Source organism: Lotus japonicus, chromosome 5 (assembly GCF_012489685.1).
Source record: "Lotus japonicus ecotype B-129 chromosome 5, LjGifu_v1.2".
Classification (NCBI taxonomy): Eukaryota; Viridiplantae; Streptophyta; class Magnoliopsida; order Fabales; family Fabaceae; genus Lotus; species Lotus japonicus.
This window is the reverse complement of record NC_080045.1, coordinates 25,894,467-25,914,611: the sequence shown is the minus strand read 5'-3', so window position 1 is coordinate 25,914,611 and position 20,145 is coordinate 25,894,467. Positions and strand designations below refer to the sequence as shown.

The following is a 20,145-nucleotide window of genomic DNA, read 5'->3' as shown; positions in this document are numbered from 1 at the left end:
AACTGTAATCCAGCCTTATATTTTTGCATATTTGGGCTTTTACTTGCAACTCTAAATCTATGAATTAGGGAGTTGTAGAAAAACTAATAATGTTAAGGACACAGTGCATACTCTCTCCATTTCACAAAGATTCTTATTTTGATCTTCATATTTTCTAAAATGTTGATTATTTTATATAACAGACAATTTTTTTCTTATTTTGTCACATATACTCTCATTTGGTAAATTTTCTCACTTATCAGATTTCATATTAACCAACCACAATTTTTCTATATCAACTACATTTTTCTCTATACAAGATAAATTTTAATAGCTACACATAGTATTAGTAAAACTAAATAAGAGTGTTTTAATAATATTATACGATCGATAATTACCGTCTTACTTTTTGTGTCTTTACCTTAAACAATAATATCTGTGGAAGGGAAGGAATATCAGGGGATTTGATTTCTCTAAGGTTACATTTAACGAATATCATAGTTGGATGAGGATGAACACGCACAAATATATGATTACAATGATAACCATTACCTAATCCCTTGCTTATTATGATCAAATCCCATATTCGGGGTACCAACACATCTAGTTTCTAAGAGAAATCAACTGAATCAGATTAATATGAATCATACAAAAATAAATAAAAAAGAATCATAACAAGGATATTCCATAGAAATAACACGTGCTGTCTAATAACCCACCCAAACATGAACAAACAAGAGACGAGCACCTCTTAAGCAGGGGTGGTCATATTCAAACATTGCTCGGAGGATACAAATTTTCCCGAAGAAGTTAATATTTAAAGACCTAATCCAACTGTACGGCCATCTCTACGTCGAAGACCCGCGGTGTACTGTTTCTCTAAATCCTGCTGGAGTTCCTTCTGCTTCTCAGCACGGAGGAGGTCGTTGCTATTGTTATTGTCGGAGTTCTGCTCCACTTTGGCTTCACCTTTCACACCCTACAATTTGCCATAGGCAAGAGTACAACCTCAGAGACTCAAACCGAGTTAGTAGATGGATAAACACAAACTGATTGTTCCAATCATTCAGGAACATGTAAACAATATTATTAGAGTACAAATTTTCTTAATAACTTAATTTCATAATTAATTAATTTTACACACTAGTAATATTTTTAGAAGAACTACAGCCCTTAAATATTGATTTTAGATTTTTTAGAAGTGAAAATGAACTTTTAAATATTTTTTTGATAGACTTATGAAATTCACCCAAAATATTTATTTCATCTTCAAAATGTTATGTAATTGATAGTGGAGATTTAAAACAATATATTAGTGATTATAGAATCATAAATAGATAAAAAGATGTTCATAACAAGTCTGTTTATATAAAATAGACTAAAGTAATACATATTTATCTCGAGTGGAGGTTTTGAAATTAGATGGGAGGGGAGTGTAATCTAAGCATCTTGTAATTTACTCATGTTATTATTGGCTCAGAATATAACGACAGCTTAATTCAGACTTACCATGAGTTTGTTAAATTTCTCCTGCCGCTCACGATCAGTAAACATTGCTGTATCCCAGCGATGGCCAGACTACAACATTTAGCAAGTGCATTATTTTAAAGCAGCAACTGTAATCTAGGTAGCAGGATGCAGGTAATGCAAAACAAATATCGATGGTACATTACTAATGACATAAAAAAGGAAAGTAGAGCCATAACAAAGCCAGCAACTCCAGGCAGAATTTATCCAGAACCTCAACGAAAGGTTTATTATTATCTTAGAGCACTATGTACCAGCTTTTATGCTTATATGTATATAGTACAACGAAACAGACAAGTAACCTAATAGGACTTGCGCCAGGACATCAACGTCTTGTATAATTCTTGTTAATGTTGAACCAAAATGATAATTTGTCACTTCAAAGATGCAAACAGTTATACAACTGTTATCAATGGCATATGGTAGCAAGCCAAAAGTCCACCAAAAAAGAAATGGTGCAGTGTTCCAGATTATGGCAGAAGCCATGGCAGCCATAACACTATCTAAATGTTTAATAAGAAGATAGAAAGCAAGACAAAGTCAAAGTAAAAATCTAAATGTTTAAAAAGACGAATAGGCAGAAACAGAAAAAGAAAAAAAAGACATGAAAGCACATGAAAGCCATGTGTCTGAATAGGCAGAACAAAAAAAGCCAGAGTAGGAAAAAAAAGACATGACCGAAAATGAAAAACAGAGAACCATGGCTGAATCAGAAACAAGTGTCAAGAAAAAGGAGAGGGGAGTCTACTGAGATTGATGAACTGGTGGGCCGTTGTACAGATCTGGTTTCATGGTCAAAGCAGAGTTATCAATCACAAATAGCGGCCGACCTCAAAAACGCTATAGTAAGATAGCACATGGCGGGATGACTTCTCGCTTTCTCTTTCACCCATGTCCACCATTTTTTTTTCTTCCTATCTCTTCTTTTCCTATCGTATTACTCATCATATATCTCGCTTCTCTCTCTTCTATTCTTATCTCTCTATGGTGGAGGTGGAATGAGTGTGAATTTTATTTTCCTGAAAGGCTGAAATTTAAAAATCATTTAAGCAAATTATATTATGTATATAAATGGTCAAAAATTAATTTAAACTACTCAAAATTCAAGACATGTTCATAACAATATAGTAAAAAAGTCAGTCTTAACCTAAACATACAAATTCATAACAATATAAGTCAAGGAAGAAGAAAATCAAACTAAACAGAGCACAAGACAGCAGCAATAAGGAGTTGGAGATCCAAAAAAAAAGGAGTGAGAATAGTTTGCATCTTTGAGTGAACAAAAGAAACCACAATGGAAACAAGAAATACAGAACAGAGGTGTCAAGTCAAAAGGAAAAAGATTCAAAATAGATAGTAAAAACAGATCATATGAAGTAAAGAAGATTGCTGGGGTCGAAGGTGGTTGCAGGAATGTCGTATGAAGTGGGTGCAGTATCTGGTGGACTCGAGATGGCACGGTTTTTGGTTAAAGGGTCAGAGCTGAAAATGCGTCCCGACTCTGGGAAATGGAAGCAAAACAAGAAACTCTGAAAACTGGTCTCAGAAACAGAAAAGATTTGGATTGTTAGCACTTCTCTATCTCACTCGCTAGATCCAACTGTCCACATATATTTCAATTTGCTTTACTAATTGTGGTTCTGAAAATTATACACAAGAAGAACCTCTAGCTTGGTGAATTCTTTGGTTGTACAGATATATTAATAGGACTTGGGGGGACAAAGCTACCCCCACTGTAGATGGTTCAGCCAGCGCAGTGCAACAATAATTGAGAACTATGACAGAGTCGAAATGAAGTTTTGGTTCTTTTGATTCACTAAGTATTGGATGACCACAGGTGCACGGAATGGAGGATACTCCAAATGAATGACTTCAGGCACAATTTTCAGAAGAAAAAGTACTTGACTAAAAATGAGGAAGCAAATAGGTTAGAAACAAAAAACTATCTTCTGTGAAATGGAAGAGAAAGACTCATGCTTTGAAAATTTCTGATAATACTTACTAATGAACTCTGAAAAAAAGGAAATATATTTAATTTATCATGCTGCCATGATATTCCCTGTACACAAGTATCAATGATGGCATCGTAGTGTACTCATATTTTGGGTGCATTTGATTTGCTAAAAAATGAAGGACTGGAGCAAGAAATTGCTTCATATTTAATTTAAAAAAATAATCATGTGAAGAAAACAAAACAATATATGAGGCAAAAGACAAAATTACTTCAATTTTTTTACTTGTAGAACAAACACCCAAATTGTAAATTTGAAGTTTACAATGTCTTGTAAACCACTATTTACAAATAATCAGAAGCCTTGAAATGTAAAATTATATCACACAAATGCAATAGTTTCACCTAGCCAAACATTCATTGAGTATAACCATGTTATTCCATACCAAATTAAATGAAGTTAAGAATTCTGAAAAATATAAAGCAAATGAAACAAATGATCAAAGATACCTCTTCTGTAGGTGTGCTCTTTTTGGCACCCCACAGCAATTTCTTCTTTTGGTCAGTAGTCAAGCAACCAGCCCCAACTAAGTTCTTATTGACTGTCATGCATAAAAATTTCCAGATAAGTACAACATCCACAAATACTAGAATCAGGGCTAAAAACTAGAGATTTCTTGGCTATAATTAAAAATTTTCAAAATTAAAAACTTGGATCACAAATTATTTGGGGAAACCATTTTATGGGGAAAATAACCAAATAAAAGTAAGAAATCAACAGAAAACACTTGGGTTTTATGAAGATAAACAGCCATACTTCCAATCCCACAACAATAAAATTCACCTTCTGCAAATGGTTAAAAAGTATGAGCCTCCAAACTACAGGAGTCCAATAGAATACCAAATATATATCTATATCCCAATAATAGGCAAATTTCCAAGAAAAGTAGCGCATACCTAATTCAGCAGCTCTCATGGCTGCAACTTTTGCAGCATCGAAATCACTGCCAACGTTATTACCACTTGTCTTGGTAGCCCTTAAATCTTCCTTGCTCTCCTGAGGAAGCTTTGAACTTGAGGTCTGCCTTTCATCTGCTTTAGTACATGATAACAAAGTGATATAAGAATCACCCAGCATAAGTCAAAATAAATAAATAAAATACATAAACAATACCATCTTTTCCAAAATTGACACCCTTGTCTGCACTAAACAACTTTGATTTTTTCCCAGAAGATTCTTTATCTACAATACCAAACTTCTCCCCTATTTTTCTAGAGTTCCGGTCCTTGTTCTTAATAATATCCGTGTCATCAAATTTTCTCTTTTCTTCCCATGAAATGTTTTGACTATTCAACTCCTTCTGATCATTCTTATAATCATCTTGATGATATTTACTACTACTGTCTCGTTGTGAACTTGAGTCTTCTTTTTGGCTCCTTATCTCTGAATATGACACTGCTTGGTCACTTCTGTGTTCTCCAGAACTCCTGCGGAAATCTCTTTTTTCATCTCGACCATCCAAGTCCCTTGTCTGCCTCTCCACCTCATCATATGCGGCATGCCTCCTCCCAGATCCAGATCTTTCATATGAAGAATCAATATCTTTATATTTTTGACTCTTTAAATATTTTTCTTTGTCTTTCTCTTTGCTTCTATAATCAGACCTGTCATATTTGTCACGTGAGTTCTTGTCCTCACTACGCTGGTAGTCTTTTGGCTTGCTATCACTCTCTTCTCTTATATGATCACCCCTTGACTCACGTCCAGAACGAGATGATAGCCTCACACGGAATCTATCTTCATCTGCATACTTGTCATGCCTAGAGTGACCATAGGAACTCCAGGATGACTGTCTACCAGAATGTCGAGAATCACTGCTTCTTCCATAGTGATTTCTGCCATATGTTCGGTCTTGTTCCCTGCCATCATACTTCCTTGAATGGTGAGAGACTTTTGAACAATTTTCCCTTAATGTATTAGGACTTGAGCTGTGTTCATGCCTGGGACTACCTGCATATATAGAAGAGTATAGATCTCATTATTCAAGCCTATTCTCTATTTATGCAATAGCTTAGCATTATGTTTGGTATCACTAATTCACTATAATCAGTATGGCATTGCTAAATATAAAATATTACTTTCTCAGATACGCTACAGGATCGAAGTGTTAATTGCAAACTACAGCACAGGAATACTGACAACATTGTTAGCGGGTTACAGCCAGTAACTCTTCACTTATTCAGCGTCTGATTACTCAACAAAATAAACGCTTTGCTTTCAAACAGCTTGGAAACTATGATTTTTCTTTAGGGATTGAGGTCAAGCCTCTCCCTAGTGGTTCTCCTAAGTTGCACGGATAAGGGTACCGGTATGGTACCGACCAGGTACACGAGATTTTTGAAAAAACTAGGGTAGCGGTACGGGTACGCTTATATTATATGCATATTCAAAGATTATATTTTCAACATGTTAGGAAAAAAATCTTCACAATAAATCTTAAAATACATACTGTTGTCAAAAATAACAAAGCAAATCGTAGAAATTGAGATTTGTGCATGTGAACACTGACAAGGAAAATATGAGATAATTGATTGATGCAAATTGAGGACAAAGTAGAGCATTAAGGTTTTTATGTGTGATACAAGTAGAAGTTTCATTTTTGTATATATAAAAGCAATAAAAACTTATTAAAAATATTCAACTTTGGTTAATATGTACCTAATAAGTACCCAAGTAGTACCCAAAAAGTACCTAAGAAGTACCCAAATTTTTTTATTTGAAAATTTATTTTCGGTACGTACACGTATTTACAAGTACCCAACAGGTGCCGGTACCGGGTACGTACCCGGTACGAGAGCCAAAATACCCATGCATCATGTCCTGTGCAATCAAGCAAAGTATATTTGCGACCCCTTAACTAAAGCTAACATGTCAGCAGCAAAACCCATTTTTAGGTTGTGGCTAGCTCCTCTACAGAAGCTGAATGCTACAGGCTACCTTCTACTACAGCAAAGTCATTGTAAGCTTTGCTCACTTCTGGCTGAACTACATGGGCCTACCTCAATGCCCTCTGTGTTCTGTGACAACTTAATTACAGTTTCTCTGTCACAGCCCAATATTGCATGACCAAGCTAAACACATGGAGCTAGGCCGATTTTTTGTCGGAGAAAAGGTTCCCAGCAAAGCTCTTCAAGCTCACCACATTCCAGCCACATTCCAAGTAGCTTACATCCGAACAAAGGCACATATCCTACCAGCTTCTTAGAACTCAAAGCAAAGCCCGTTGCTCAAGACCATTCCTCCATGATCCCTCCTTGAGCTTATGAGGGGGTCAGGGGATGATAGAGTATAGTAGTTAATTTAACAGCTGTACTGTAGTCTTTTGAGAAGTTAGTAGAGATAATTAGAACTAAATTAATAAGACAGTTGTAACAGAGGAGCAGAGGTCACTCAGCTGCTGTTACCCATCCGCTCTAATGCTGTATAAATGCTTCTATGTAAGCTAAACTAAGCATTAATGAAATCTGAGTTTTCAATGCCAAGATAAAAGGCTGAGGTTGCAAAATTCCTTTCTAGTCTCTAGACCCATATTGTATGCCTTTGTAGCAAGTTAATTTGCTTCTGTAGTAGTGTTATCAAATATCCGCCATGGCAGTTTTTTGGCTTTCTGCCATGGCCGATATCCTGTCATATGGCTGTCATTTCCGCCATGATTTGTCATGTACGGCGGGATTTTGGCATTCCGCCATGAACCGCCATCCACAATCAACAACACTGTTCTGTAGTGAACCTCCTTAACACGAACCCAAATTGATTTTATAAAAGCTGGGTCTCATGACCTAATCTCCAGTCAATTACCCTTTTGCGTATCTTCATACTGTGGCTAATGAGCTCATATCCCTATAATTTGTGCAACTTCATGTCACTATTGTAATCATAAATAGATTAAAGTATAATTTATCAAACATTCATACCACTTTTACCCAAGCCCCTTCCATACCTGAACACGCATAGTATCTACTATCTAGTCGAACTGTTTTGACATGATACATTCTCTTAAAACATTCCAGAAGTCTGTGACAGGAAGATAAGTTTTATCCTCCTTTTAAATGTTTAGCCTATTAAAGTTCTATAAAAACCCACATCCTGCATTAAATACCTTATCACTGATCCTAGATATCTTGATCTGTGACAAAGACTTTTGCCTCTTCATCCTTAATGAATTCCACTTGGTAGTTTGTTGAAGTCTCTTGTCGTTTTTATTCTCTTTTGCGAGCCTAAACATACACTGCTCCCCAACTTTGGTGATTAGTTAGTCCCATTAAAATAGTTAGTTTCAGAACCTTCCAAACTACAATACATTCCCATCTTATGCTACATTGCCAGAACACGACAGTACAAATTTTCTCACAAAAACATGATTACAGCTATCAAAAAGATGTAGTAAACCCCACCTTTCATTTTTTAAAGTAGTAATTATTTGGGCACTGATAAATATAGGAGTATACCTAAGATCATTAATAGATCCAGTACCTATTATGGAGGCAATGCATCTCCAGAATATAATATTATTCAATTTCTAAAGAACTCGAGGGAGTACCCAGAAAAAAGACACACAAGCATCAACAATACCTAACTACTTTCCAGCACATAAAGTACCGTGCATGAACAAAGTAATAAACAAAGCAGTTCATATTAAGCGGTTTCAAATAACAAGATTGGTCACAAACAAACATAGCCTCAACACTATAATCATCCATCACAATGCCATCATAACTTGTAAAGAAAGAAAAACAGAAAGACAAGGCCAAGAGCATAAAAGATCCCAACCATCAGGTGATGCAGAGCCCTCAATAGGAGATCGACGCCGATAATTCCTACTACCCGCATCACCAGAAGGCTTGCGAAATACGTTTTTTGAATCCAAATTGTTATGAGGCGGAGACTGTGAGTTTGAGTCCATGCTGCCTGCCAAGCCTGTAAACACGAACAGAGTCTCATATTAGAATGCAAATGATCCTATTGAATCCAACAATCAAGACGTGGCTAAAGACTAAATGCGCAAACTGCAAATATAGACAGAAAGAAGGGCCTAGTCACAGTGCCAATTTAGAATCATGAATATATTTATTCCAAGCACATCAAACGAGGGGCTGGTAATTATGGCATTGAGAATATCAAGTTTCAGGCGTCTTTGTTATAACAGAAAAGCAATAGCAAATATAAATAACCGAACTGTCAAGTTTTCAGTAACCCAAAAACAATATCCTCTTCACATTAACTAAAATGAATGAGTACTAGGTGGAATGTAACCGCAAGACTGCAATTCATAGTGCTGCCAAACATACTTTACCCCCTACAACCATAACACACTACCTTGCCTTGTGAGGGTTTCAACTTTCAAGTCAAAGACTAAAACAACAACTTAAGTGCTTGCCCAATCATAAAGAACATAAAAAGAAATCATTTGATTCCTCTCAGATTCCCATGTAATCAATGAAACAAACAAAAAAATGAAATAAAACCTAGATGTTTTGTATCAACAAGCAAATGAAAATCGGAAGCGAGAAAGATAGGAAAGAAAGGGAACCTGAGAGTAAGAGTTTTCGGAATTTCAGACCGAAGATGATGGATTCATCGGGCAACTGTGACTTCAGCGCTTGCAATCGCTGGTTGGGGATATGGGCGGATGAAAAACGAAACCCTCGATTCGTTTTCAATTCGTTTAAAATGAAAAGCCTGGGAACTGAGGAAGCAAAGGTATACGAGAGCTGCCCAAGATTTTTCCCATATTTTTTCATTTTAACATTGAGCCGGTTCGGAACTCCAACCCCAAGTTCGTGTGGGTCCCTTATTTTGGTTCGTGTAACTTCATATCTATGATGCACGGGTACTCCAAAAATCGCATTGTACCCGTACCGGGTACGTACCCGGTACGGGTACACCATGGGTACGCCGTGGGTACGTACCTGGTACGTACCCAAGTCTACCCAAAAAAAAAAACTGGGGTACATTTTTTGGTACGCCACGGGTAGGTTTGGGTACGCCCGTGGGTACTCCGGATACTTTTTTTTTTAGGCTAAAAAGCATTTTTGGCCCCTGATGTTTCAAGTTTGTGCAAGTTCTGCCCCTATCTATTTTTGTTGATGTTTCTACCCCTCATGTTTTCAAACAGTGCACCGTCTACCCCTCCGTCAGGGGTAGACGGTGCACTGTTTGAAAACATGAGGGGTAGACAATGCACTGTTTGAAAACATGAGGGGTAGAAACATCGACAAAAATAGAGTAGGGGCAGAATTTGCACAAAGTTGAAACATCAGGGGCCAAAAGTAATGGTGTCATCATTCCTTTCATGGACACAGGAGAGAGGTTAACCCTCATATCCTTGACCAGAAATTCTTTGGCAAACTCTACAGCACCAGTTGAGGATATCAAAGACTTGTGTGTGGATATCTTCACACCAAGCCGTTGTAAGCCTAGCCGGTACTGTTCCGCCACAAGTGGATCGGTGATGAGAACATCATCACCTAATATAGCATACCTGTCGAACAGGATCCCAGGTCTAACCTGTTCCGCAGCCCACCACACCAAAACATGATGGGTGAACGCGAACAAAGGCCAATAACCATAAGGGACTAACGGTTGACCGGTCACAAAGGAGACTTGAGACAGAGCCCTCTTAACGAAGGGTACCTCAAATAGATTCGTCCCTAATGTTGTATTCACAACACTTGAAGCAAATGACCTGTCAAACAATAGCGCAAGCGTTTCAAACATAAACACAGGAGGCCACCTATCGGTAGCACTCTTGAGGTCATAGCTGAAACATGTTTTACTAGGAACTAAACGAATGAGAGGTGCTGTTTGATCATCCATTGGGATGCGGCGGAGGACCTCCGCAAACCAATGGTGGATGGGTTTCCCTCTGATTCACATAGTTTCCTATTGCGAATATACGACGCTTGCCAGAGCACCCTCACACGTGCAACCTAGTTTGCCTGTGATTGCGGGGATCCCCGTCGCAGGATGGTAGAAAGGGCCCTATACGGCGCTCAAACCAATCAAAATCCTCGGGTGTGAAGGTTTTATTCCTCACATCAAAGGCGTAACGAATACGGGGAGGCCACAAGCAGCCATGTGACCATTGGGTACCCTGTGAGTGCCCAACGACCAACAGCCATTGAAAAGCGCCCAACTCATGAGAAAACGATGTGAATGAAGAGCGAAAGTTCTGAATCTTACGAGTTGGAAGTTTCCTTCTCTCAACCCACACCCTTTTCGTCAATGAGTGTGTCGGCAAGGCTTTCCAGGTTGGTTCAAACCGTAACCCTTGTTCAATTCAAGGGGTATACGTTTTATCCAGGGAGCATAGCGACTGATAAGTCGATGAAAGTTTTCCTTAATCGAACCAACCAGCCCCACCACCTCGTCAATATTATCGGGTGGGGATATTCTACTAGAAAACGTTGATTTATCAACCTTCTTTGCCAAAGTAATGATCTTTGACAGAGAGAATCTTTTTTAATAAAACTTCACCAGCATGTCCGCTTTCTCATCCTTCTTCAGAATCATACGCCTATGATGAGACGGAATGATCCGAGGGTAACCGGACCGAGTGAGAGAAACTGGTACCGCATTGTCAGGATGAACGAATTCATCACCACCATAGGCCATCATCAAGGATGAAGCTGCTTGCTTTAAATATAAAGCGCAGAACAACCACCCTGATTTCTGACGTGAACAATGCGAATAACAACAAGATGGATCCCCACACAGAGTTCCTTGTTCAGACCATCAAAGATCACTAAAGCACCTTTTGGTATGTATTGCCCCCTAAAGATCAGATCCACCAGACGAGAAACTCAATTCCGCACTGCTGCTGAGTCGTCGGACTTATCCACCAAGGGATTCGTGGAATTTCTATGGATTGCGTTGGGGGAAATCTACCAAAGCTAGGCAGATAGATAGACTCCTTTCCCGCTGGCTGCTAAGGGAGAGTAAGAAAATAAAATGATTGTTTTTTAATCAGCGCCTCCTTTTCTTTTGGGTATGCAGGTACTACGAGTCCTCTCACTACCAACCAGCAGACATCATCTGGCTGGTCTTGCCGGTATCAACAACAAGAAAAAAACAACCAAATGGAAACAGCAATTAACTATGGCTCTTGGCCCAGACAACGTCCTAGGCGTCGGGGAGATCGGAGCAACAAGGAACGCCTAGACGACGTTTTTCTTCCTGGGCTGCAGTAAGCAGATCGAGAGGTCGTTCCGCCCCTTGTCCCCGAATATGGGTTATATGTTCTCAAAAATTCTTGCTCCAATCTGACCTAGCTGGCGAGCGATCCCAGTTCGCGGCAGAGAACAAGACAGCAAGCGAGCGTACCTTTGTTCGCTTCTTCTCCACCAAGCACGGAAGTTTAAGGATGACTGTAGGTCGGTGGCTACCTAAGGAAACTCCGATTCGATCCGCCCCCCAGCTGGGAGGCATCTACCTCATCCCGATCACAAGGAGAGGTTCACCATGATGGGGGTACTTTTTTTTTAATTTCCCTTCCGGAAAGAATGAAATGCATAGGGGACCATCCTTTTGTTGTGTTGCGGCATGCTCCTCAGATTTACGGATTCGCAGGGGGCCTCAGGCCCTACTTAGTTGACTGACAATGACAAAGGCTTGCGAAACTAAGTAGGCCTTTTGAATTGAATCTTAAGTAGTCTATCAGTGGTGCAAAGCGGCTTTGTGCCCCTTTTCAGTAGGGGAGCGAAAGGTTAGACCTTAGAAAGTCAGCGAACAGCGGTTCTTCTATGAAGGTATGGCCTTCCCCCTTGACTCTCCTAACGTCGAGCTAAGTAACTTCGTAACCTTTGCGTAGCGTAGTAGAATGAAGGCTACGCACTGACGCTCTCTTATCTATTAAGCGGCTTCGCTAACTCGCTCGCCTACTATACAATACATTAGTAGGGTAGTCCCACCCATAGGTCCTTAGTAGCGTTGACAAAGAAGAACAGCCGGTTAAAAAAAAGACAGTGAATCTTTAAATATATATTTAAAATTTTCTATAATAATGAAAAATATATTTTATATAGGCCAGCTTGACAAGCTACCCTTCCTCTTGATCTTAGGTGCGAAGAGAAAGATCTCTTTTTTTTTTTTACTTCCACTTATCTATCGATCCCGGCCCGGAAAAGTGACCGACCAGGGCCCTCTTTTTGAATGAAAGAAAGGCTTTATGAGCCCTAGCCCTGTAAGCCCACACCTGTGTAGAGTAGATCGTTCAACACCTGCGGCACAAACCCATTTTTGACCTATTGGTCCTAGTATCACAGGCGACCGAACGGCCGCCCCCTAATTACTAGACCAACCTGCTGTAATAATTCCATAAACACCTAACGAAGATATGGCAAACAAATAAAGTAGCCCTATGTTCGAATCTGACAATACCATACCATAATCAAAAGGTACAACGGCCCGAGCGACCAGACTTAACATAAATGTAGCCACTGGAGCCATTCTAAAAAGGGAGAAATTAGCACTACTTGGTGAAATAGGTTCTTTTAGAATCAATTTCAAACCATCTGCTAGAGGTTGTAACAATCCGAACGATCCCACTACATCAGGACCCTTTCGACGTTGCACAAAAGCCATTACTTTACGTTCAGCTAGCACTAAAAAGGCTACTCCTAGTAGAAGTGGTAGAATTATTCCAAGTATTTCAGCTGGAACAGCTATGTACGTTTTCGATTTTCTATTCACTCATGATCTGGCCCGGTCGACCCAATCATGATATTGAAGGATGGGACCTTTTCTCGAAAAACCCTGTATCTCGACATACGGGCATTCTTTTCGATCTTGTACCCAGCAAGAAAACGAATGCGCGAACCATTGTTCCAAAGATCGCGCAGCTCAATCCCTTGCTTGTTCGCTTCGCATAGGCTACACAAGCGGTACACTTAAGACCAAGCCAATCTCGAAGAAAAAAGTGAACTACACGCAACTACATCTGTGAACTGGGAGGGACGGAATCCTAGCTACTAGGGTAGCCTGAATCTACGCTACCAGCTTTCTTCTTATTCAATTTCCGCTTCGCCGGGGAGCAGGACAGAGAAGAAAAGACTACATCGACAGGAAAAGATTTTCATTGGGAAGGCTTCTTTTCCTCAACTCAACATTCTTCTCTGGGTCAAGCCATCCCGGCCCTCTTCTGTCTATCTACGTAATAGAGTGCCATCCCGCTTCTGCCAGAATCGAAGCCAATACGTGGACGCTTAAATGATTTGGTTCACGTCTTTCAATGCCTTAAGTTAGTTATTTTCTTACCCGAGTGACTGAATTCCATAGTTCATTCCTAAACCGGAAAGATCGTCCCAAACTAAAAGAGAGTCTACCAAACCCAAACAAGGATCTTCCCAGCCTTCCACCAAAGCCACAACACTTCCTGTATCACCATCTCCGCTCACAGAGAGATAAGCGGACTAGCCGGCTGAAAGGCAAAGAGAAGAACTGCCTACTCAATTACAATTAACTAACCGCCTGAGCGAATTGCCGATCTCTTTCCCGACGGGATGATCTTCCTTTCATTCAGAAAGGCCTCCATCTTGCATTTTCACGCGCTCAATCGGAATTGGTTAGGTAGATGTGAGGAAAGAGCAGTGCTTTATTAATAGTCGTGGGGGACTGTAGGCCCCATTGTCTTGTTGTTGTGTAGCTACTATTTTCGAGTGTTGGAGCTCGGGATTTCCTTAAGCGAGTTCAAGGAAGTGACGTGAAGGTCACCTTAGGTAAGGAGCTGACGAGATAAACTGGTCTCCACGTCTTTTGGTAGTGGAGGACAGAAGGCGGACTTAATTGAGTTGTGGTCTTGTTGGGGGGCTAAGGTATGGGGCTTTCAAAGGGGGGAAATTAACCCAGTCTAAGCCAGGCAAGCAATGCAAAGCTAGACGAACCCAGACAGAGAAAGATCGGGCTTTGGAAGCGGGATGACATACGGACTATGCACAATTCCGTCACGTGCGGGTAGACCAGAACGTAGACCTGTCATTCCTTAACCGGGATGGTAAGGCCCTTGAAGCTGAATTGGATCAAAGGCTGCGCATCTCGCACCTTGCTACTTCTTTCGTAACAAAGCGAATGAGTAATCGAATGCCCTAGCCCGAAGAAGCTGCTTGAAACTGTCCTGGAATCCCTACTCGCCCATGTCGGGATTCAACCTGACGGCTTGTTCGAAGTCCGAATGAATGGATAATACATACATAAAGAATATGAAGCACAATCTCCAACTCTTAACCGGTGGCATCTTTGCTTGTTCCTTATGCTTCAATTTACGTAGGGCTCCGTCCCGGAAGTGGACTTATCTTCTCCTTTCGTTCTCTTCCTTCTTTTTTGGTTATATATTAATACATAGTAGTACTCAAAGAGTCTTTGTCAGTACGGAAAGCTAGTCTGATTCTTTTGAATAGCATTTTATTTCCTATTACTTTCTTTTTTTATACTCCCTTCGCGGATCTCCCCTCCTATCCAATCAACCAACTGTCCCAGGCCGGGAAATAGCGTTCCCGGAAGAAGCTTTCGCCGCCCCTAGCTCTTAGCTGTCTCCTTTTAGTCAGAGGTCAAAAAACTGGAATTCGACATCAATGGAGAAGAAAGCAGACTTGTTCGCTCACTCTTCTTGCCAAAGTGATTGATCTCTCTTTATTTTCGGACAGGTATTCCCGCCGAGGAGACCCGCCCCGACCTTGATTAGCTCACTCTTTTCTTAGCTGGTCTTTGCTTTCCAGTGAACATTATCTTTCTAGAGAGAACTGGTGTGCACCAGAGCTGGAGCAATTCATGGAAAGCATCCTTATCTGATTAAAGAACGGAGAGTCTCATCCCCTGGGGCCTGACCCTGTGATGTAGAATCCTTTGCTCTTTCACGCATTGATCTTGATTCGGGTTTCAATTCATTTCTTTCTCAGCCTTGCACCCGGTAATAACGGAACTTGAAGTCTTGCTCGTCTCTTTCATTGACCAGGAAAGGATTATCAGTGATAGGAGGACACTCTATCAAAGGCCTTGATCCAGCTCTCGCTTCTGTCTCAACTACAGGCCTTCACTCTACTCTCTCGTTCAGATCCTCCGTTCTAGGTCCAGGCATACGCAAGGATGGGAAGGAGACCACAACTCCAGATCGATGTCCCAGGTCAGGTTACCACCCCTCTCTCTATCGCTCTCTCCCTCGGCATACAATCAATGGGCACAATAAAATTCTGAAGTGGATTCAAAAACTAGAAAGCCTTAAGATCTTCCCTCTCCTGACCATGAGGAACGAGTGAATGAAAGCATAAATACGGGCTCTCATGTCTCCGTCGTCATGAGGCCCTCTTGATAATATTTCTCTTTCGCGATCTTCCCCCACATAGGGATGCTATTCTTGCAAATGCTTACTGCCCAACAACATCTTTTCGAAGCAAACGGAGCTCACCGATATCAAGTTTGACTTCCGCCGAATACGAAAGGTAAAAAGCAAGTCAATCTCTCCGCCATCTCCCTTCGGCTCCTCTTTAGATCGTGGACTCGGGCTTCTGCAGGGAAGCACTTCGTTCCACTCGTTCTAGACATACTCTAAACTCCTAACAAGAGAAAGAAGGAAAACAAGGAGTAAACAAGAGCTACAACAACTAGAGTGTCAAGGCCAGGAGGAGGCAAGGGAAGTTTATTTTGGGAAGCAAGCCCCTCAACTTATCCGCTTATCGGAAAGAGCAGGGACCTACTACCTACAGGCAGAGACAGGACAGCAAACTTATGGGCACCTGATTGTAAGTCATATCTATTCTTTGCTCGTGAAGTCTACGAAGCGAGCCTTCACTGGGGAGATAACGACCTCTTCAACTCCACTACTACTACCTGTACTCAATCAAGTACAAGTAAAAAAAAAAAAAGACACTATTAATACAAGAAAGGAGGTATTTTTCTTTTTGGAAGCGAAGCGACCTAGTCGAGCTATTGTCAAGTTAAGCAGTTCCTCTTGTCGAGCTAGACTCTACTCGCGCTATAGTCGAGGAAAGCTCGCGCGTTATTCGTGTTAAGCTGTCGAGTTAACTAGACTCGAGGAACGGAGCCTTTAGGTTTAGGCAACTCCTCCTCTCTGAGAAGAGGACACTTACTTAGTTCAGTGCAACAACAAAAGAAAGGACCCTTACCCCTCTATATCCCTTTTGGGGGGAAGATCAAACTCTTTAACTCAATCTACTACTACTGTTCTCACTCATTGACATAAGTAAAAGCTACCAGTTCCTTACTCAAAGAACTCGTACCGGTACTCTTGAGTTCACAACCCTAAAAACAACCTTAGATTGGAGTAGAAACTCGATCCTACTAATTACGTAGAACCATGAACCATCGATCGAGGTGGTTCATGCTTTCTATAGAAGTAGCTGTACGCTAAGGCAAAGGTTGTAACCATGCGTCATGCGTGCCGTAAGCGGGCTCTGGTGGGGGAACCCGTAGGAAGGGGGGACGACCCGCCGAATGAATTCACATCAGAAATCGCCAGAACACAAACGAAATCTTGAATTGCGTATAGAAACAAAACGAACCACTTCTATTCTCGGAGCTGAGGTATATGAAGAATGGCTTTTTGGTCCCTTTCGTCCAGTGGTTAGGACATCGTCTTTTCATGTCGAAGACACGGGTTCGATTCCCGTAAGGGATGGCTACTCTTTTTCGGCCGCTTTCAGTTAGTGTTCATTGCTGAGTGATCGCTCGCTATCTGGCTGGAAAAGGTGGTCCGGAAGCTTTCTCTCTCCCAGCAAGCAAGACGAGATCACCACTTCTCTCAGTAATGGACTTCCTTTCATTCTTCCTTAGCCTTAGATGTCCTATCATAGATTATCGAACCTCCGACAGACAGAATCCCCATGCATGCGTTCTTTCTCTCCTCCCCTCAGCCATACATCTCTTTTTTTTGTTTTGGCCGTTTTTGTTAGGCATTGAACCCCACCTTAGGTGCTGAGTGGTGTCCTCCCCTCCCTAATACCTAAAAAAAAGTTCCGTCTATGGAGCCTAAAGCTTAAACCATGGCAGTAAGCAGTGACGTTGGCCGGGTCCCTTGCCCAGCCTTCGCCTTCTTAAGTGGCCGACGTTGAAGCGTTCAACGGTTCTTCGGCCTACCACCTTTCTTTTTCAAGGTTGAGCTTGTTCAATTGAAGCTAATGCTATGCTGCCCTTCCCTTGTTCAAGAGAAGGCGAGGACTTTCTTTTAGCTACCGGCCCAAAGAAAAGAGATGGGACTCTTGATCGATCGATTGATTGGATTGCAGTACGAAGGGGTTTAAGAAGTAGGCATGGTGGCCAACCGACGGCAGTGAAATCGAGACAATCAATCGGAAGAGGGTTTAGTTAGGAGTCCGGGTTCCATCCTATAAGTTGAAGGAAGGGAGCAAAGGGAGTTATCTTTGCCCTTAGTCTTGGGTTCAGTGAATAGGGAAATTAGGTTAGTCTTATTCCCTAGCTGAGTGAATAGGCCGATATTTCGTATAGTGATAACGCTTTCTCTTTCTTACTTATATTATAGGGGTCTATTTTCTCTGACTTGACTCAGCTTGACCTACTTGACTCAGCGGTTAGAGTATCGCTTTCATACGGCGAGAGTCATTGGTTCAAATCCAATAGTAGGTAAGGCCGAAAGCCCTGCTTTTGCCAGCATGACAGCGAGCACGGACTGGCGGAGTCAACTGAATGACCAAAGCATCGGTTGCTTCCACTTGTGGCCTTCTTCGACCGCCCTGACACCTTAATCTCAGGGAACCCCCTCTCCTCTCTTCTTCTCTTCATGTATGTGGGCTGCCTGCCCCGTCCCGAATAGACGAACAGGAACAAGCTGAAGAAAGGCACGAGAGAGAGTTTATACTCAAAGCACCTCCCCTCTTCCACAATTAGGTGAAGACCAGGGGGCCGGAAACCCCAACGGGAAACCTTTCACCGCGCGCCACACGATTCTTTCGCGAAGCGCTCGCTCAGACGCACTCCTGCCTCCGCAAGCAAAGAGGTTTCAAAGATACCAGGCGACCAAGTGAAAGTGAACAGCCCCGAGCTAATCTTCTAGAGAGCGTACCCGTTGTAGCCAAACAAAAAAAAAGAAATGAACAGCAGCATCTATAGTTGTGGACAGTAAAAAAAAGAGGTTCTTCGAAGCTGTGCTAATGGTGGTCAAGGATAAGGTACTAGTTTCAGTGGGAGACATTAAGTCTGCATGATAAATCTGGGAGACTCCACAGAGAATGTATGAGTCAGTGACAATGGTAAACATGAAGTTTCTTCGGCAACGGTTTTTTCCAAGCAAGATGCAAGAGGGGACGAGCGTGTCTCAGCACGTCCGACAAGATGGAGAATATTCTCAAATAATTTTGAGCAGTTAGAGTCAAAATGACTGATCGTGATTAGTGACCGGGAAGTCTGCTGAAGTCGTTTGAGTCTTTGACAACCACTCTCTCCCGTGAAACTCCTCCTTTAACTATGATTGATCTGACCATTTTATTTAGGCAGAAGCTGAAAAGAGATTTGAACAGCAGTCTGAAAAGAAAAGACTAATGCTGCGCAAAATAATATGTTTCAAAAGAAGAAAAAGCACTGAGTGCAGAACAACCTGAAAAACATATAGTGTTGGTCCTTCAATGCAAGAAGAAAGGTCACTTGACTTTTGAGTGCCCATAAAAGAAAGGCAGAATTTTGTGCAGATATGATTGAAGAACTAGTACCCTATATGCCCCTTTATCATCTTCAATTCTTATGCGTAAGCAAAAGAATTGAAGATGATGTCAACTCTTCAAGGTGTGATTTCCCCGACGTTTGTCAGGATCCTCTACATCTGTTCAGTCCTCCTCGAGTGTACATTCAATGTCCAAAAGCTTGCTGGTCCTGCTGCGAAGTTTACCACTCCGCTAACGCTATGTGATCCGGTCAAGGTATGAAGTAACTCGACCAACGGGAGAGGGGAATCGAATGGTCTTTTTCCACTTGACAATCCCTTTCCATATCATTATATAGGCATATATCGGATTCACGACTGACGACGCCCTGTGTACTGTAAGCAAGTTACTCCACCAAGAGAAGTGCGAATCCACCGACGGGCATGCCCAGTAGCATTAAGTTATATGCAAATAACAGCCAAGGAAGGAATTGGGCCGGTAAAGAAGACTGGAACCGATGTTCCAGATCATTACGAATCCTAAGCCAACTGAGTTCTCTCGTTTGGTGTGGGCATCAGTTGAAGTTGTTGTAAATTATCGATGATAAAGGTATTCTTATGGGAACTTATCAATAAAGTGACCCCTTTTTTTGGAAAGACTTAAGTTAAGCTCAATCGCAGCTTAACAGGCTCGCTGCATCCTTCTTTTTTTTTAACACTAATATATATATCGAAGCCCCTTTCTAAGACCTTCTTTTTCGTTGGTAATGGTTTCAGGTTCTGAATGGATGTCCCAATTGGGTGAACTCTTAAACCGAGATTGATTCTTGCCCAAAAAATTAGAAGAAAAAGGCTTTTCAAAGGAGCAACTTCCTTATTTGGAGGTCTCCCTATTGATATTTAATCACTCTCAAACGGGGGTGGGTACAGAAAGAGAAAGACTAATCCAATCTTTTCATTCAACATGAAGTACCTTAGGGTCGGCAAGATGAAGACAATGACACATCTCTTTGAGAGAGAGGGTCA

The 20,145-nt window shown here is 41.2% G+C and overlaps 4 protein-coding genes and 1 non-coding gene across 7 annotated transcripts; 2 read left to right on the top strand and 3 right to left on the bottom strand.

Moving 5' to 3' along the window:
- Window positions 1-507: 507 nt before the first annotated feature.
- Window positions 508-9,257, bottom strand: LOC130717753 (uncharacterized). 3 transcript variants are annotated; one of them, XM_057568106.1, is made up of 7 exons: window positions 9,049-9,253; window positions 8,289-8,435; window positions 4,632-5,468; window positions 4,415-4,552; window positions 3,968-4,059; window positions 1,489-1,557; window positions 508-958 (listed from the first exon to the last, which is right to left on the bottom strand). In XM_057568106.1, the coding sequence occupies exons 2-7, from the start codon at window positions 8,419-8,421 to the stop codon at window positions 797-799; spliced, it is 1,431 nt and encodes a 476-aa protein (XP_057424089.1). In that variant the 5' UTR covers window positions 8,422-8,435; window positions 9,049-9,253; the 3' UTR covers window positions 508-796. The 3 variants fall into 3 exon arrangements, with proteins under 3 accessions (XP_057424089.1, XP_057424091.1, XP_057424092.1); XM_057568108.1 differs by having other exon boundaries at window positions 4,415-4,549; window positions 9,049-9,252; XM_057568109.1 differs by having other exon boundaries at window positions 816-987; window positions 9,049-9,257.
- LOC130719390 (uncharacterized mitochondrial protein AtMg01410) lies at window positions 8,505-11,582 on the bottom strand. Its single transcript, XM_057570013.1, has 2 exons — window positions 9,734-11,582; window positions 8,505-8,524 (listed from the first exon to the last, which is right to left on the bottom strand). Exons 1-2 carry the CDS (start codon window positions 10,332-10,334, stop codon window positions 8,505-8,507), a joined length of 621 nt encoding a protein of 206 aa, XP_057425996.1. The 5' UTR covers window positions 10,335-11,582.
- On the top strand, window positions 10,743-11,982 carry LOC130719389 (uncharacterized). Its single transcript, XM_057570012.1, has 4 exons — window positions 10,743-10,768; window positions 11,298-11,387; window positions 11,488-11,567; window positions 11,648-11,982. Exons 1-4 carry the CDS (start codon window positions 10,743-10,745, stop codon window positions 11,980-11,982), a joined length of 531 nt encoding a protein of 176 aa, XP_057425995.1.
- Window positions 11,983-12,609: 627 nt separating this feature from the next.
- Window positions 12,610-14,018, bottom strand: LOC130720871 (NADH-ubiquinone oxidoreductase chain 1). Its single transcript, XM_057571573.1, has one exon. The coding sequence runs from the start codon at window positions 13,098-13,100 to the stop codon at window positions 12,801-12,803; it is 300 nt and encodes a 99-aa protein (XP_057427556.1). The 5' UTR covers window positions 13,101-14,018; the 3' UTR covers window positions 12,610-12,800.
- Window positions 14,019-17,073: 3,055 nt separating this feature from the next.
- On the top strand, window positions 17,074-17,145 carry TRNAE-UUC (transfer RNA glutamic acid (anticodon UUC)). The gene has a single exon. It is a non-coding gene; the product is annotated as a tRNA-Glu (tRNA).
- The last annotated feature ends 3,000 nt before the right edge of the window (window positions 17,146-20,145 follow it).